Source organism: Urocampus carinirostris, chromosome 12 (genome assembly GCF_059441175.1).
Source record: "Urocampus carinirostris isolate Australia breed hairy pipefish chromosome 12, RoL_Ucar_1.0, whole genome shotgun sequence".
Classification (NCBI taxonomy): domain Eukaryota; kingdom Metazoa; phylum Chordata; class Actinopteri; order Syngnathiformes; family Syngnathidae; genus Urocampus; species Urocampus carinirostris.
Window position 1 is genome coordinate 8,513,184 of NC_142360.1, and position 19,245 is coordinate 8,532,428.

The 19,245-nt window shown below is 39.8% G+C and overlaps 1 protein-coding gene across 1 annotated transcript in view; it reads right to left on the reverse strand.

Moving 5' to 3' along the window:
• The window catches only part of gabrg3 (gamma-aminobutyric acid type A receptor subunit gamma3), a 42,680-nt gene that overhangs the window by 12,894 nt on the left and 10,541 nt on the right, over positions 1 to 19,245 (reverse strand). Inside the window, exons 4-6 of the mRNA XM_088350472.1 lie at positions 18,089 to 18,156; positions 5,568 to 5,788; positions 1,677 to 1,759 (exon numbers count right to left, since the gene is read on the reverse strand). Of these exons, the coding sequence (XP_088206598.1) occupies positions 1,677 to 1,759; positions 5,568 to 5,788; positions 18,089 to 18,156 (372 nt within the window). The remainder of the gene's footprint in view (positions 1 to 1,676; positions 1,760 to 5,567; positions 5,789 to 18,088; positions 18,157 to 19,245) is intronic.

Sequence of the window (19,245 nt, forward strand, 5' to 3'; positions counted from 1 at the left end):
TAAAATGAGTAGTTAGCTTTATTTGTTTTTAGCTTAAATTATTTGGGGATAAAGCTCTCAATTGTGCTCTTTTAAGTGCACCGCATGCGATTCATTCACAAGTTTGCCGCGCAGTAAAATCAAACAACCGTCTGTTGAAAAGTGACACGCCCAGTCCTCTATCGTAGACTACAAGCTGGTCTCCAGGAACGTGGTCTTTTCCACTGGTAAATGTTTGGAAAGATATTTTCTCACAGGTGAAATGCAGACTTTGAAATGTTGAAGTTGTGAAAAAAATCGTCAAGTATTATCATAATTTAATTTCTTAACCCATATGTTGTGTTGTAAAATGTAATAACTGGTTCTGGCCCCGGTGCTGAGGATTGCTCCGCTCTCTGAGATGGGATCTGCAACTTCAGGGGAACTGTTTAAATCTAGTCTTAAAACACACTTATATTATCGAGCTTATAAATGACCTATTTTTGTGTCTGTTAATGATACATCCATTGAAACTTGGTCGTCTTTTTAATTATTTTTTTATTTTAGATTATATTAAAAAAAAATTATATTTCATTTTTATTTTCATTCTTTTTTAATGCAACATCCATTGCAGCCTGGTCATCCTGGTAGCGGGATTACCTCTTGTGCGGTCTTTTTCTCAAGGTTTCTTCATTTTCCTCATTCTGAGGTTTTTTAGTTTTTCCTTGCCCTCAATGTCAGAAACAGAACAGGAGGAAGACCCAGATGCGTAACGTTATCACACAAGCTTTTTTTACAGAAATGGGGATGTCATGAGCGTGAACACGAGCGCCAGTGATTCAACGATCGCTGGACGGAATAAGTAAGACAGAGAAGTCAGGCGCGGGAAAACAGGAAGGCAGAGGCAGACGAAATCGAAACCGGACAGGACAGACGGGGTCGATACAGGATACTGGTTACACGAGCAAGATAACGGACAGGACTGGACAGACGGGATCGATATTGGATACTGGATACTGGAGCAAGATACCGGATAGGACGGGACAGACAGGATCGATAGCGCATACTGGATACAGGAGCAAGATACCGGACAGGAAAGGACAGACGGGATTGATACCGGAGACAGGGTCGAAAAAGGCTAGCCTCGTATACACGGAGATTCGCAGACCGACTGACAAACGGGGATTGACAGGACTGAGTTCAAATGGTGATAGGCAGCCAATCAGAAAGCCCGCAGCAGCTGGCGCCAAATGAGCGGGCACAGGTGATTCCAATCGGTAATCATGACATGATGCTTTTCTTTAAAAAGATTTGGGCATTTATAAGCTAAGGTAAGACAATTAACTTTTTTTTCGATGCTACAATTTATGTATTGCTTTCTTGATAAATGAGATGTAGGTTCATTTATTTGTAAATATGACGTGCCTCACGTACGGTCTGTACGTCACAGCACTGAAGATACATTGATAAGAAAAATGCATAACTATTATATTTGTAGCTCTTATAACAGGTACTGACATTTTGAAAAAAAAAAAAAACAACTAAACTGAATATTTGCATACGCTATTTTCTTATTAAAATGTTTCCCTTGCCTCACAAAAACTTGAAAACGGGTTTTCAAAGGAAACTAATAGAAACAAAGTGATATGATTTCAAATAAAGTAATAAAAATCTGGAACCTGATTTGGATTAAAGGACATGAAACGTTGCATACTCACAGCTGGAGAAAACGAGTGGACACGAGTGTTCGTCCATGGGAAAGTTGTGAAGCTGCAGCTGGCACTCAGCGTTTATGGTCAGCCTGCAACCAAAAGTAACAACCATCCACCATATCAATTATTACGTACAAATGAGCGAGTCACTTGATTTTAAAGTCTTTATTTACACTCTGACTTAAGCGCTAAAATTAAAAACTCAAATGTTTAGTCTTCTAGCTTACTGCTAACACATAATAAAATAAGCTAGGCATTGACCGTTTACAGCAAGGGTCTCAAATTCAATTTACTGAGTAATAATAGTAGTCTGTGGTCTGTAGAGCCCTTTGAGACTTCTTGTGGTTAAGGGCGATACAAATAAGGGAAATACAAACATGACTTGAAATTACTTGAAGCTGGGGTCAGGGATCTGGGTGTAGTTGGGCGGAGTAGGGTTTCCCAAATGAAAACCTCCGCAAAAAAATTCCACGGCTCTCAAATATCTTAGTAAACAAAAATGCTTTACAGAATAAGAGGTAATCAGTGATAAATGAATCCACAATTTGGGTGGGCTGCACTTACAGTACAGGGACAGTGTGCTCCGTCTGACAACTAACTACATGTTGCTGTTTTGCTGAGTGCAAATGAGCATAAGGGGGAGTGCTAAAAGCATAAGGAAGAATATAAACTACAGAGACTCATATATATATATATATATATATATATATATATATATATATATATATATATATCACTTTATAATTCATGTGTTTATTACCTCCTGTCTCTATTACTGTAATGCACTACAACAAACAACACTACTACTTCCCGGTCTTCCGGAGTCCAAAATCAAGAGCCTTCAGCTGGTACAAAATGCTAAAGCGAGGCTTTTAACCAAGACAAGAAAGTTTGATCACATTACCCCTATTTTAGCTAACCTGCATTGGCTTCCTGTCGGCTTAAGATGTGATTTTAAGGTTCTGGTGGTAGCATACAAAATCATGCATGGACTCCCTCATATATTTCAGATTTAATTTCCCCCTATGTTCTGGTCCGGAGCCTTAGCTCTGAGAATGCTGGTCTTCTAGTGATCCCAAGAGCCAAGAAGAGATCCGTAAGTTTCGAGAACGTTCTCCATTCGGTGCTGTGGAATGCTCTTTCCACTGAGATTCGATCTGCAACTTCAGCGGAAATGTTTAATCTAAGCTTAAAACACACTTCTATTCTATAGAATATGAATAACCTATATTTTATGTTGACAATATCTGTGTATTATTTGTCTTCACGTAGGTTTTAGATCAGGGGATGGTGTCATAATAGTCTGTGGTTTGCAATAATCTGTGGTCTGTGCAGCCCTTTGAGACTCTTTGTCATTAAGGGCTATACAAATAAACATGACTTGACTTATCATCCTTTTTTTCAACATTAATTTGTTGTGTTGTTACCAAATAGTGGCCAGAAAAAGATTAGGACTTTGTTGCCACGGAAATGTTTTGCAAGGCACAACAGGCCGGGCATGGCAAAACCAGTCAAAATGACCCATATTTCAACTATTTGCATATTTAATAAATGGGATGAGCTCAGGTTTGGAGTGAGAAAGCAACCGTTGCGCTACACTGCTAATAAGATGATTACTAGTCATTGCATCACCATCACCACAATCATTAATAGATTACGCTCTTTTTTGGAAATCAGATTGTGAAAGTATATATTACTCTGAGATGAACTCTGGTATTTAAAGCACATGATTTATAAATTAGCCCAAAATATAAGTATTCTTAAAGTCATTATTTTAAAGGTTCCTTGGGCAGATCTGACATCCTTCTTTTGGAATCAACTGGACTAAGTGGGGTTTTGGCCGTTATTTAGGAAGGGTTAGCTGAGGAGGATGCTGACAGTCATGCTCTTTGTGTTGCTGATTGTATGGACAGAGTTCTAGGTGGGCTCTGAAGCTGTCTGATCAAGGCTGCAATATGAAAATCTTGGCGCTCCCAATCTATTCGCTCAATGTGTGGCTTGACAAGGAAATTTCTTATCTCCTCTGCTGGTTTTTTGGGTTGAAATCACGCTCAGTGGATGTGGCTCTACGACACAAATCCATTATAAACAGATGGATTAAGCATATTTTAGAACACAACCATTGGCTTTCTCCTGGTCATTCACTGACAAGTGTAGCAGTCTTTGTGGACTGCTCTTCATCTGCAGCTTTTCAGCAGGTTGCTCAGGTTTATTTTTCTTTACTGTTCACACTATGGTAAGTTTCCTCCTTCTTGTTAAATGTCATAGCTGGTAAAAAAAAAAACGTTTTACGTGTGTAAATCTATAAATTCTACATAAAGCTGGTTTCGCCACTACAGACTGCCTATATTTTGAAGCCACACTCCCCTGGCTTATTTGGTATGTATTGGCAGAAGGGGCAATTGTCATGGAAAGGAATAGGATGTTCATCAACTATTATATACCTGATGGGGACAAGCTTGTCGGACCAGGCTTTGTTCTCTGTTTTGTCAAATGTGAAGCCCCCTAAAATCATCCGAAAGGTTTGAAGTTACACTGTTGTCAGGGAAATACTCTGCGCATTACCAGCTCTTCACTGAATTAACCTTACATGTCTTGACACGTTTTATTTTTGTTTAGATACACTAGTAAAACGGCAAAATGAGAATCCCCTATAGCTCACATGAATGGGAGAGGGGCTGTAAGTCACTGTGTTGACTGACAGTCAACTTATGATTTCAGTTTTGGCTGTAGTTAGAGCTTTACAATCCTGTTTTTTATAGCCGAGTCAAAACCGACCCAAAGACTACAAATGTAAGAATTTTATTTAGTGTTTTATATTGTAAAAAATATATGTACAGACGCTCCTATACTCATTCGACTTGCATAAAAAGGTAGATACGATCATTTTTTTCCTTTTCCTAGTTCGTGTGTAAACATTCTGTACTGTATCTCCAGTGCGCTAAGAACTTTGACATTTTTGTTGTTCATTACTTCTAGCATCCATTCAATATGGTTTGTGTAAAGTGTAAAGAAGAGGCGAACCGTTTGTTTAAAATAAAAGTGGAATAAGAAAGCTTGATGCGGTTGAGAAAATGGTCGGAACGCTTTTTTTCAGGCAATTTTTACCACGGAGGAGGACCACTTGAAGCGTATCAAGTAAGTTGAACTCAACTTTTTAAAAATCTTTATAGAGCATATTATTTTATGAAATATGTATTTGTAGTACAAAACAATACAAGCCTTAAACATACTCATATAAACCTTAAACATACAAAATATAGCACTGACGCAACTTACGAACAAATTCAACTTACGAACAATTGTCCGGGACCTATCTCGTTCGTAAGTAGGGCTGCGTCTGTATATACTTTATTTTATTGAACTAGACATTCTGAACAAAATCAAGAAGCCTTGATGCAAAAAAATAAGTGTGGTTTTTGTCTGCATTTAAAATGCAAAACAGATCCGTGGCAACCCTTACACAAGAGGGGGGTTAATTGCGGCACATTGTGTTACTTATTTGTACTAGACATTTCCCCATTGTTGTTTTTTTTTAATTAATGTAAGCGAGTGTTTGCTCAAAGGCTTTTATCTGGTGTGGCTTGTCCAAAGACAAAGTTGAGTTTCTTCCTTAAATTTGCGTGTCTCAAACAGGTGTGCCCTGTAGTCCAGAATATACGATAGTTGTCAGGAGTTAATGTTTTTTTGATGAAAATGAACAATTAAATCTAAAGTTGACTTTGAACTACTCGTTAGCTCAAGTGCTTCATTTTAGCTAGAAAGGAGGGGGCGCGTCGCCGCCAGTATCAAGCATTCATAGTTTTGTCCCCATTAATATTATGTGATCAGTTAATGAGAAATTGGCTATGTCCCCACTAATGCCAAGACCAAGCCGACTGCCTTGCATCAGCTTACCTCAAGGTGTAAAGTATTTTGCCGTCGTTCCAAATCCGAAGCAGCTGGTTGGGCATGGTGATCCAGTGAGCGTCGGCGCTCTTGGAGTTTCTGAAGATGGTATCGGGCAGCCAGATGAGGCCCACCATGTTGCTGTTCAGCGTCAAAATTTTCACTGTGCTGTTGTAACGCAGGCGGTTATCGGTCCACGTCTGCGCAAAGATGATGTCGATCTGGTATTCCTGCCAAGACGAACCGGAATAATACCATTATCTCGTGGGATTCCCAGCTTTCGTTCTTATTCTACAATAACACGAAGCAGAAAAATCCTCCATGCTTGAACGTGAACCAAAAATTGACTCCAGTGTATTTTGGATTTCAAACTTTAAACAGCAGTGTTCAAAATTGACGAAGTTACACATTCAGTTTTCTATCAAAAAAATCTCTAATGGAACTAGGACCAAAGTACAATTAAATAATAAAAAAGCAGCTAAATTAATTAACCAAACGGACAGTGTGTTTTGACCACTAGATGCTGTATGGCAGTGGTTAGCAAATATTGGCAAGGCTCCCTCTAGGGGGGCAGGCATGGTAACTTTTTGAAACTTTCCCAGAATAAAGTGCAATTGCATTCCATTACACCAGGGCGAAGAGGTGTTTTCATTGGCTGAGTGTTATGCTTACATTTAGCCTCCACGCAGTTCATATAGCACAATGTATAGTATAAGCACTGAGTATGAAGTGTGGTCACGAAGTGGAGCAGACCTTCAAGTGACACCATGAAAAAAATATTTAACACGGATGTGGAGATAGGCAAAGAGAGCCTGGGTAAAGAGACCAAAAAAGTGTTGACAAAGCATATGTAGCACTTGACTGTGACCATTGAGGGAGACGAGCAAAGAGCAGTGTGCTTGCTATGTTAAAAATGTTGGCAGCATCCAGCATGAAGCCAAATACATTAGGCTGTCACTTCAAGACATTACAAACAAATCACACTTATGAGAAGCAGATTCAGCATAGACGGAATAGTCGTGTTACGACCAGTCGTTGTTTTTTCCCCACTGATATTAAAGGTACAGTGGGTAATATTTAGTGCGTTCTAGAAAAACATTCATTCAGTAAAAAAACAACAACATTGATTTCAATACCAAGCAAAAATACATTAACTATCATACTAATGTTACTTTTTATGAAAAATCAAAGGTGGAGGAATTTGTATTTATTTTACATAGTGGAATCCCTACCTAAAAGTTGCCGCCAGGTTTGTTTGGCATCTAGCTGCTACGCAGTGATGCTTTGGCACTGGTTTTCATCACATTAGATAACAGTGCCCTCTCGTGGTCAGATATTACACACTGGAGCTTGAAGTGATCACTTAAAAAAAAGATTGATCTTGGGGGGTGCGCGGGAGGATTTCTTTTTCCGAGGGGGCTCGCGAGCCATATATGGCTCTTTCTATGAGTACCTGTGGACACTTTGATTGCATGCAAATTTTCTCCATCTCGTTCAAAACTTGAGCCATTAATTCTGTGCAGATACAGGCAAAGCCAAGCCAAAGCTGAATAACAAAGTAGTACTTCGCAGAATATATAGGGCACGTTTTTCACTTCAATTTACAGTCAATGTGTCAAAGGGAAAAAAAAAATTGTTTTTGGCCTGTACAACGCAAAAGAATCCTTTATATAAAAGCTCACTATACAGTATAATCTGTGTTCAGTGTTATGATGAATCCACAGAACAAACTGTAATTACGCCAAAACACCAGAAGAGAACTTAAAGTTATTTATTTGGGTGAGTGGGAAGGATGGGTGGAGCTATGCAAAAAGTGCAAGCACCACCTCCCATCGCCGTCTGCGCCAAAGGTAAGCACATCAGGCTCCCTGTTTGCAGAATGTTGTGATGTTTTTACAAAATAACTGCTTGCATCTGGTTTTGAAACCATTATGTATGAAAAAAAGGGTCAAAATGAGTTTAACCGACCTTGAGTAATTGCAAGAAAGAGACAAGTTTAAAGTGGTATGTTTGTTGAATTTGGGACACGGGCTCTGCCATTATTCTCTTATCATAATTTTTATTAAATCATCAAAAATAAATGTGCTGAAGACTAAGCTTTTGTCTGGAGCGCGGGTTTAGCAATTTGGTCAATTTGTCTCCTAATATATGGTGTGGCTCTTTCCCAAAATAAAATTAATATATTTTGCTTTTATGACTCTTTGAGTCAAAAAGTTTCCGACCCCTGCCCTAAAGGGACAGTGTATATTATTTGACCTCTGGATATCCTAGTATTTTTAGTGTGACCAAAAACAAGTGTTAAAATGCACAAGGAAGAATATAAACTACAGTACAGAGACTCAAAGTTACCAAAACACGCCCTTATTCTTCCCCCCTTTTTAATGCCAAGCATTTCGCATGACCTTTTTTTTATGGGTACCCATAGCAGCAAGATGTCCGACCACTACAGCTTCCTTTTGGTGAAGTTCATGTTAAGTAAATACTCATTTCTACACCTACAAGTATTAAAAAAAATGCATTTTTATGTAATATCATGCGTTTTGCTTATTTGTTAAATCAATATTGGTTTATTTAATTAATGAAATTTTTTTACCACTACGGGACCGTAGAGAGTACACACTGTCCCTTTCAAAAGGTAGCCTATGACACAACATAAAATTGGGTGGAAAGTCATTATCACCGGACCCACAAACATGTCTAAAGGAAAATTGAACCTGAAATAGTCAAGTCGACTCAATTTGTATAGCCCTTAATCCAGAAACTACATGCGGGCAAGGAAATATACAAAAACCTCAATATGAAGTGATGTTAATATATATATATATATATATATATATATATATATATATATATATATGTATATATATAAAACCAGCAGAACTATACGGTGGAGATAGCGACACAGACGTAAAAAGTCTGTGTTTAGTGTCAGAGGGGGCGGCACGGCGGCGCAGTGGTTAGCGCGTGCGTGGCACAGATCTGAGGTCATGGGTTCAAATCCAGCTACCAGCCTTCCTGTGCGGAGTGTGCATGTTTTCCCCGTGCTTGCGGGGGTTTCCTTGGGGCACTCCGGGTTCCTCCCACATTCCAAAAACATGCATGTCAGGTTAATTGGCCGGTCCAAATTGTCCCTAGGTGTGAATGAGCGAGTGAGTTGTCTGTCTCTGTGTGCCCTGCGACTGGCTGGCAACCAGTTCAGGGTGTCCCCTGCCCACTGTCCCAAGATAGCTGGGATGGGCTCCAGAACCCCCGCGGCCATACTCAGGATAAGCGGCGCAGCTAATGGATGGATGGATAGTGTTAGCGGTGGTTGACGCGATAACTGACCGAATTACTTGTCATTGTTCAAGGATTAAAGGATACTCCGGCGAACAGATAAGTTCCACTGCTTTTCAGTTTGGATGCATATTGTGGTTTGAAACAACCATTTTGTGCACCGGTTTCATTAAACAAAATAAAATTTTGCTGGGCGAGTCAATCATGATTCGACAAATGAAAACAATCTGGAGGAACTATTATTTAAAAATTAGACAGAGAATTAGTCATTTTCACATAAATTCCACTTACAACTGTGGAAAACCAGACAATCATCCTGAAGCTTGGCCATGAAGAAGAAAATGGTCCGAGCGTTTGAATTACTATTATTACGACTTGAGCGCTAAGCAAGGAAAGAGAAAGCAGCATGTCTCCATGGCAACCGTTCTTTTGCCGAACACTCGGACCTCCTCCGGTTTCCCCAAATTTTTCACGTTGCGGCTGACCTTTGTAAGCGAGCGCTTAAGGAGCGGGCCAATTACAAGAAAACGAGAGCACGGGGCACGGGCGACCTTTAGTTTTGCGCCGCCGCGGGGAACACGGCAAAGAAGAAAAAAAAGAGCGCCACGTTATCCCTCACATAATGAAGGGCGGAATAAATGGTGCCAGGGTGAGAGGACATTTGTAGAAGTGGATTTCATAAGCAGGCCTTGCCGGGCTGCTAATCTGTGTGTCGAACGCCCCATTAGATGGTGACCGGCACCAGGCTGGGAGGAGCTCGATTACCTTAGTACTTTTAGTGGAATTGTCGGATTATTGTTTCTCTGTGTATCTAGTTTTCTTCCGGTCACTGGGTCTCTCCCAATTGGTTATCATAGTCATGCATTTCAACTGCTATATCCCGTATTTTATGGTTTTGCCGTCATGGCTCTTATTGTTGTATTGGGTACATGCCTTACATCTTTTCATGTTTTCTTCAGTCAGAGCTAGCGAGTGTCCCGACATTTCCTGAGTGGTCGATCATTCGTGTTTTATTTCAGTTTGTCAGTCAGAGTTCCAACATATCCTCTGTTGTCTCTCTTTCATGTTTTGTTCACTTAGAGCTAGCAAGTTTCCCGAAATTTTCTGCATAGTCGATCGTTCGTGTTTTATTTCAGTTTGTCAGAGTTCCAACATATCCTCTGTTGTCTCCCTTTCATGTTTTGTTCAGTTAGAGTTCATTTATGTTCCAAAATATACCGTGTTGTCTTTCTTCCATGTTTTTTTGCGGTGGTTAGTGCCCCAACATATTTAGCGTGGTCTCCCTTTCATGTTTTTGTTCAGTTAGAGTTAGCGTTCCAACTATCCATCCATCCAATTTCTGCACCGTTTATCCTCAGTAGGGTTGCGGGGGTGCTGGAGCCCATCTCAGCTATCTTCGGGCAGTGGGCAGGTACATCCTGAAATGGTTGCTTGAAATGTGCTGCTAGTGCTTGATTTAGTTCTTTGATTTATACTATTATACTTTTGTTATTAGTCAAAGTAATTGACTTTACTTTGATTATTTTAACATATTATTACATTAAAAGTAATTTATTGTTGATTGGATGGATTTTGATGATTTGGTGATCTAACTGAATAGTTGTTTAAAAAATAATAAGAAGTACTTGAGTAGTTGTCAGGAGCAGAACAGAAACAGGACCCAATTGCGTTACGTTTCTCACGAGTTTTATTGAAGGCAAGAGGAAGGACTGCGCCCACGATCCGGTCGCTCTCGTGCTCAGGTAGTGAGCCGATCACAGAAGTGTATCTTCTGTAGCGGGCTATGGCGGTGTCAGGGACGGAAAAAACGGGTCAGTAGCCGGGACTGGGAGAGCAAAGTGAGGTCGTAAGCGAGTCGTAAGCCAGAACGGGAGAGTAGACGTAGTCGCGGGCAAAAAGAGGTCGTAAGCCGGGACGGGAGAACAGATGTGGTCAGGAGCAAAACAGATCGTAGCCGGAGACATACGGGAGCATAAATGGGACAGGTGGGAGTCGGGGTCGAAAAAGGCTTGCCTAGTATTCACTGAGATTCGCAGACGGACTGACAACAGGGGACTGACAGGACAGGGTTCAAATAGTAACAGGGACCCAATCAGAACCCGCGGTGGGTGGCGCCAAATGAGTGGGCACAGCTGAGTCACATCAGTAATCATGACAGTAGTTTTCTTCCACCCAGTCTTTTTTGTACTTTTACTCAAGTAATTGTTTGGACTATTACCGTACTATTTACTTCTACTTGAGAAATATAATTCTACAGTAACAAGACTTTTACTAGCGAATTTTTGGGGCGTTGCGACCCACCTCTTTTTAGAAGTAGTTCGTGTTCCAATGCAGCACGGCGGCGCAGTGGTTAGCGCGTCTGCGGCACAGTTCTTAGGTCATGAGATCGAACCTCCTGTGTGGAGTTTACATGTTCTCCCCGTGCTTGCATGGGTTTCCTCCGGGGACTCAGGTTTCCTCCCACATTCCAAAAACATGCATGTTAAATTAATTGGCCGGTCGAAATTGTCCCTAGGTGTGAATGACCGAATGGTTGTCTGTCCCTGTGTGCCTTGCGACTGGCTGGCAACCAGTTCAGGGTGTCTCCTGCCCACTGCCCGAAGATAGCTAGGATGGGCTCCAGCACCCAAGAGACCCTACTGAGGATAAGCGGTGCAGCTAATGGATGGATGGTGTTCCAATATAATTTATATTTTCTTTCTTTACATTTTTTGTCCAGTTAAAGATAGTCAGTGTGCCCACATTACGTATATTTCTTGGTTTCGTCATTATAACACACTCAGTTGTGTTTCTGTCCACATGTGGGAAAGTTTTTTTCTTGTCTTCTTTTATGTTTTGTTCATTTAGAGGTGGTTGGTGTTTGAACATTATGTAGTTGTTCAATCCACATGTGATTATCTTCCCTATGCCCTTTTGATTCTGTATTTTGTTCGGTTAGAACCGGTTGGTTTTCCACCTTTTCTGGGGTCGTCATTACTTTTCTGTTTTGTTTAGTTAGAACTAGTTAGTGTCCTATCATATTCTGATTTTTCGTTTTCTCTTTTTTGTTAAATTACATTTAGTTCTTGTGCCTGCATTATATATCATGGTTTCGTCATCATTGTACTCAGTGTTTTCTGTCCCCATGTGGGAAGGTTTCTTGTGTTTTTTTTCATGGTTTGTTCAGTTAGAGGGGGAGCATTATGTAGTTGAAGTATTCACACATGAGTATGTTCCCTGCATATTTTACATTCATGTTTTATTCAGTTAGAGCCTGTACGGATTTGACCATGTCGTTCTTCCTCTCATTCATGTTTTGTTCATTAAGATGTAGATAGTGTATCAACATTAAGTAAGAGAGATGCATAGTTTGACCGGTGTTGCACTAGCGTTGATGTATTTGATATCTGAACACCTTAGTGAAATTTGTTGTTCTGTTTACGTGCACTCTCAGACGCTCTTTGCTTTTCTGTTGATAAATACTTTTCTAAATTTTTATTTTGTGCCTACATTTATCTCTGGCAATACCAGAAGCTAGCACTAACCTTATTTTGGAATATCTATTATTTATTGCCCCTGAAAAGAACAACAGAAAATTGGGTCATCAAGAAAACTTATGGTTTTCTTTGTTTACCGCTGCTTATTTAATCGTTTCATTGTAATTAATTCAATTGAGGTTTTGTTCATACATGGCCTGGGGGTTTTCTAATGATTTTATGATGATGCATTTTTTATATTTAATTGTAAATATTTTGGGGTCTCACATCACCATGAATGGGTTGTGGAAAGAAGCGGCTTTTTCTTCGTCTGTGTGTTTGTTTAATATCTGATTTGTGAAATGGTCAAAAAAAATCTAGGAGCAGTTTCTCTGAAGTTTTATTATTACAGAAAATTCTGGACACATATGAGCTACAGGATAATGGCTTGTGGGATTCAAGTCCTCTCACATTTAGTGACCCTACAACTAGGGTTTGGGAGACCTTTTAGTCTCCCGCCGCCTTTTCTTTGCTTTGCTGTCTCTTGGGGAGTAGAGATAGAGAGGAGAGGGACCCCAGTCCCCTCGCTCTCTCCACTTTAGTCGCCTTTTACGACTAGCAGCGGACCACGGTGGGAGAATTCTCACACTTCCCAGAGGGAGAGGGCCCCTCACCACAGGATTTAGTTGAGGAGGAAGTTGAGAAGGAAATACAATGTTTTTGAGATGAAGTGTATCAGGAGTATGTTAGGAGTGACAAGATTGGATAGATTGAGAAATGAAATTGTGAGAGACAGAACTGGAGTAGTGGTGGAACTGAGCGAGCGTTTGGATGAGAGAGTTCTTGGTTGGTTTGGACACACGGAGAGGATGATGAGGAGCGAATGTTGAAGGATCTACAGAGCAGAAGTAAATGGAAGGAGACCAAGAGGAAGGCCGCGATTAACGTGGATGGATGGTGTTACGAGTGCACTGGAGGAGAGAGGTTTAAATGTAGTGGAGGCTAGAGCGCTTGTTGGTGATAGGAATGAGTGGAGAGGTGTTGTGAAATGATAGTGGGATGTTAGGACACATTCCAAGGGATGGGCAGGGCACATGTATGATGCGGCAGGGGTAAACCAGTGAAAGCTGTCCGGCCCTGCTTTTGAACAGAAGAGTGTTTTGTGTCACCCTGACCCGAGTGACATGGCCCCTCTCTTGTGTTCCGTTTCATCTGGAAGGACGAAAGCATGAACAACTTGGGTGCCGAGGTGCTTAACTTGTTTGGGTGTTTGGGCATTTGGGTTGGCCCTGGTCAAATTTTTTGTGTTTTTTTGCTGCCTTTTCCTTTTCATTCTTTTTGTGTATGTGTTCGTCTTGCTGTCAGTCACCCCTCTCAACAGATATGGTCAGGGTAGATAGATAGATGGATCGGAATAAAGTGTGCAAAGACAAAAAAAAATCCTCAAAACAGACCAAACCAGTTCTAACAGGAACTGATACGACAAACCAAAAATGTAGTAACTAAGATTCTGCTAGATCTAACATATGTATTCATATAGTAATGACAAACTTTGAAAGTTGAAGGTTACTGCCATGGCGATGGTCTTGACTACAGTAATGAGTAGCTAGTCACTATTTGATTGCTCTGAATCCGCTGGTTGATTATCCCCAGTAGCGTTTAAGAGCATGCCACCTGCACTTATCATTTGCGTAATAATTTTGATTAATTTGAACTTTATTGAAGGGTAGTCCTGCTACATCGGTGAAAAAGTCTTGTCACGTAAAACTGTCATAATTTTCATGTTTCATTACACATAAATTCCAATTTTTTAAAAACATTTCATTTGGTTACATAAAAGAAATGTTTCTAATATTTTGGAATTGTATATGATACTTTTCTTGTTTTACAGAAAGATTTCAATTTTATTCTTGTATAAATTTCACATTTTTATTAACGTTTCGTGACGTTGCATATTACTGTTTGTACATTATATGTAAGGGATATTATAGTCTAAATGTGCCTTTCATACTATATTCTATACCTTTATACATTTATATTTACTCAATAATTGTGCAGTTGCGTTGTGAAGTTGTTTTCCGGAGCGAGCACCTCCAGGGTCGGGAGCGTGGTTCTCCCAGGCCAAAGGACCGTGATGTCTATAGCTCTGGAAGCTTCCTATCTGTTATCAAACAGGTGCACGGCAACTCCTTTCAGCAAAACCGTACAACCCAAGGACAGGAGCATAACTTTCCCAAAGCCAATTGAACTCTGTCTCCACAACTTGGAGGTCACTGGTAATTTTCCCAAGACTACTATCTATGTGCTGTGATGTATCATTTATTATGCTCTCACGCCATATAGCAACCAACATTATACACTGCATTTGAATATGTGATTCATGACTAAACCAATCAGAATGCGCTTACGTGCCCGTGCTTTGTTCTATCCTCCAATCAGAAATCTATGAAACAGTATACAAGGGAAGCTCACGTTTCAGTCTGTTGGGATTATTTCATCGCAATCCAAGAACGTTATTTTTCCTTGTTTCAATGTGCTTGCTTTTCTTTGATAAATGAGTTTGGATGTAACTCAAAAGTCTCTTCATATGGACATTGTTTTGAAACTGACATTATACTTTTTCGTTTTTTACGAGCATTTTTTTAATGTTTTAAATTTTAACATTTTTAGCAGTTTATACATAAATTTCACATGTTGTTACATAATATTACCTTTCTACATGATACTTCTTGAAATTTTGGATCATAATTGTCAAGTTTTTACATGACACTTTTTGCAATTTTACATGACACTTTTCCTGCTTTCCATAAAACAAATGATCATGTTTATTTTTACATAAATTTCACATTTTTATTTACATTTCCAGACTTTGCATATTACAATTTTTGTACGTTATACCTTTTTATATGATAATTTTACAGTTTTACATGAGCATTTTCATGTATTTTTTTACAAAAATTGGTTGGTTGATTGGTTAGATCCTTAACCACTAGAGTGGTAGGGGCACCATTTCCTGTGGTGTTTCTTGGACAAGTACAGACAAGTACTTAGAATGAGCATTTTTTTCTGTACAAAGGAAATCTCCCCAAATCGATGAGCAGGAAACTTTCTTTTTGTGCTAGTAACTTTCAGTGGTCATAAACTCCCATTTTCTCCGGCGTCCCCCCCTCCTTTTTTTCTATTATTGATTCTCTGTGTTAATCAATTGCGTGTGTGCTATTTCAATCGGCCTGGTTCATTGATTCCACTTACTTAGGATTAGTAATTCATTTCAGAACTCAAAGAACTTCAGTAGTTGCATGATTTTATTTTATTTTTTATTTATTAATTCTAGCATCCTACAGAGAAAGAAAAGAGTTTATGGTGGCGCACAAGCAACATCTAGAGGCATATTCATTCACTGATTGCAGTAACGATTTTCAAAATTAAAGCTAGAAAAATCTCGACAACATTTTAAGATATTTTTCCTGTTTTACCCAATGTTTCACTTTTTTTTTGTTTTATTTCCAAGTTTAATAGCTATAACATAAAACACAAAACCTAAGTGGAAAGGTGAAATTTTTGTCGGAAATCGATCAAACTCATCACCTAAGAAGTACAGTACTATAGTTAATTTCCAAGTTTGGCACTATTGCGCTACTGTAGAATTTAATTTGTACAAAGAAATTGGTGCAGAAATTGGGATATAATTTCAGTCATAGCATTTACCATTTGCCATGTAATGACAAATGGTTAAGATAGATTTGTTTGTCGGGGAGTTTGAGCTCTCAGGCAGGTACGCCTGTCTACCGCCTGAGTCCTTTTTTTGTAGCTCATAATAATAAAGGCCCATTAGTACTTTCATTGTGAAATCCTGAAAGTAAAATGAAATTCTTATTGTGTGAAATAAAAGCAGTGGCAGAAAGCCCTGGCTTTGTATTAAGGTTATTTTCCGGAACAAATAATTCCAAAGAAAGAGCACGGTGACATTTAGGTAAATTATGCAGGGTTCGTACACCTTTATATGGCCAAATTCAAGCACTTCAAGGCCATTTTTTCAATTTTTCCCAGTACCATCAAAGGAGATAATACTGCGTTTATTGTTGTAGTTGACATTAATGACTTCAAAGGAGTCACTATATTTCTGTTAGCACATACTGTGTGCTATTTTGAAATGTTACTATGTATATTTATACAAACTATGTTCTTTTTGTGTCATTGGGCTGCTATAAACTGACATGAGTTCTGTCATTCTGCTTCAACAGTGCTGAAGAGCAAATAAGCCCAAAACAAAGTAACTCAGAACATTGCAATGGATGGAACGACTGCATCCCCTTTTTGAACCGTTCCCGAACGTACCAATTCACCATGTACCATAATGAAACCTGATAACATGAAATTTTCCGGGTTGGGTAGGGTTACTTTAACTTGATTACTTTCAATTACTTTTGGATTACTCCAATACCAAATATGCTAATAAAAGACAAAAGAAACTATATATGAATAAAATTACTAAATTTTGTGCAGGCTTGGGGAGTAACGGAATACATGGAACGGCAAAAATGATGTTTGCAAGCTGTTTGGATTTATTTTCATTCTGTTTCTGTCGCATTTTATGTTAGTTTTGCCGGAGATCAAAGCCAGGAGAGAAAGCTTACCACGTGTTGTGAGTCATCATTTTATTCATATTTAGTTTCTTTTGTCTTTTATTAGCATATTTGGTATTGGAGTAATCCAAAAGTGATTTAAAGTAATCAAGTTAAAGTAACCCTATCCAACCCTGAAAATTTTGAATGTCATTGAAACATCCAAGGCAATGTATTGATATAATAATGTTCTCACCGGATGTAATAATGTCGATAAGTGGGGCTTTCTCCAGTGCAGAACATTTGGGGCGGCTCAGGAGGTAAAGCGTTCGTCTTGGGATCATGAGATCGCAGGTTCGATTCCCGGACCCCCCGTGTTATATGTCGAAGTGTCCTTGGGCAAGACACCGAATCGCTCATGCCCCCGATAGCAGGTAGTTGCCTTGCATGGCTGACGCTATCGGTTAGTTAGCGTGTAAAAGGGAAAAGTGTGAAGCGCATTGTAAAGCACTTTGGGAGGTCTTCATTGACTTGAAAAGCGCAATACAAATGCATACCATGTTCTCCCCGTGCTTGTGTGGGTCTCCTCCGGGCACTCTGGTCTCCTCCCACTTTCCAAAAACATGCATGTCGGGTTAATTGGCCAAATTGTCCCTAGGTGTGAATGAGCGAGTGAGTTATCTGTCCCTGTGTGCCCTGCGACTGGCTGGCAACCAATTCAGGCAACCTGCCCACTGCCCCAAGATAGCTGGGATGGGCTCCAGTACCCCGTGACCCTACTGAGGATAAGAGCCGCAGATAATAAATGGATGGATAATTACTAATATCATGCAAAAAACATAAAATCTGAGGAGCCCTTAGGGTGCTGAATGAGCCGAGCCAGAAGAGCCGGTTTTCAAAACAGAGCAGTCCTCTTGGGTGCGACCAATAGGGGGCAGTGATGCTTCACATGAAACTGCATAATGACTAGCCACCAGAGCATGCCTGTCTGCCTCATTTTCAGGCAACTTTTCTTAATTTATTGCATGGTCTACCGTCAGGCTGCTGAGAAACTTGGCATTGCATTTTCAAGCATACATTAAACTTTCAAGCATTTTCCTCTCCGTGAAAACACAGCATTAAAACTCATTTTCAAGGATTTCAAGCACCCATACGAACCCTGACGATGTGAAAAAAATAGACGGAAATAATCCGCAGACGTACTAATTGTTTGACATGAGATTTGGCGACTCACCATATTGATAGAGGAAACTGGCCCAATGCTGTTGACAAAGATGTCCACGTCGATGAGCGTCGGTTTCACTGTTGAGAAGAAGAAAAAAACGAAAAGAGAAGGTTCTCATTCAAGGCGATTTTTAGAAACACTCGGGGCCAAGACGACACTTGTGGTTTTTGCATAGCCACAAAACTAGAGCCAACCCAAATCAAATCAATCACCAAATGAAAACAATGTGTTTTCATTTGCTCAATAAAGCCGTTTTTAAAGTGGAACGCCGCTCAGATCGATTCCACTCAGGGCGAGAAAGAAAGGCAGAAGCTTCTTTTTTCTTCTGCTTTCTGCTTAACAATGTGGGATACAAAACTCAATTCCAATGAAGTTGGGAAAGTGTGTTAATTGCAAATAAAAATTGATCCAAGTAAATTGCAAATTCTTTTCAACCCATATTTAAATGAATGCACAGCAAAGACAACATATTTATTGTCTTCACTCATAAACTTTATTGTTTTGGGAGAAAATCATCAACTCTGTAATTTGATGACAGCAACACGTGCCAAAATAGTTGGGACAGGTGTCAATAACTACTCAGAAAGTGGATGAATGGAAATCAACCAACTATTTGCAGGTGAACAGATGAATTAGCAACAGGTGAGAGTTGTTACTGGGTATAAAAAAGGGAGACCCGAACAAGCTAAGTCATTCACATGCAAGGATGGGGCGAGGTTCACCTCTTTGTGAACAACTGCGTGGGCAAATTGTTGAACAGTTTAAAAACAACATTCCTCAAAGTACAATTGCAAGGAATTTAGGGATATCATCATCTACAGTCCATAATATTGTGAAAAGGTTCAGGGAATCTGGAGAAATCACTGTGCGTAAACGGCATGGCCGTAAACCATTATTGAATGCCCGTGACCTCCGAGCCCTCAAGCGGTACTGCATTAAGAACCGACATCAATGTGTAAAGGACATCACCACATGGGCTCAGGAACACTTTGGAAAACCACTGTCAGTCAATACAGTTCGACGCTATATCCGTAAGTGTGGGTTAAAACTTTATGTTGCAAAGCGTAAGCCATTCATCAACAACATCCAGAAACGCCGCAGGGTTCTCTGGGCCCGAGCCCATCTAAAATGGACTGATACAAAGTGGAAAAGTGTTCTGTGGTCTG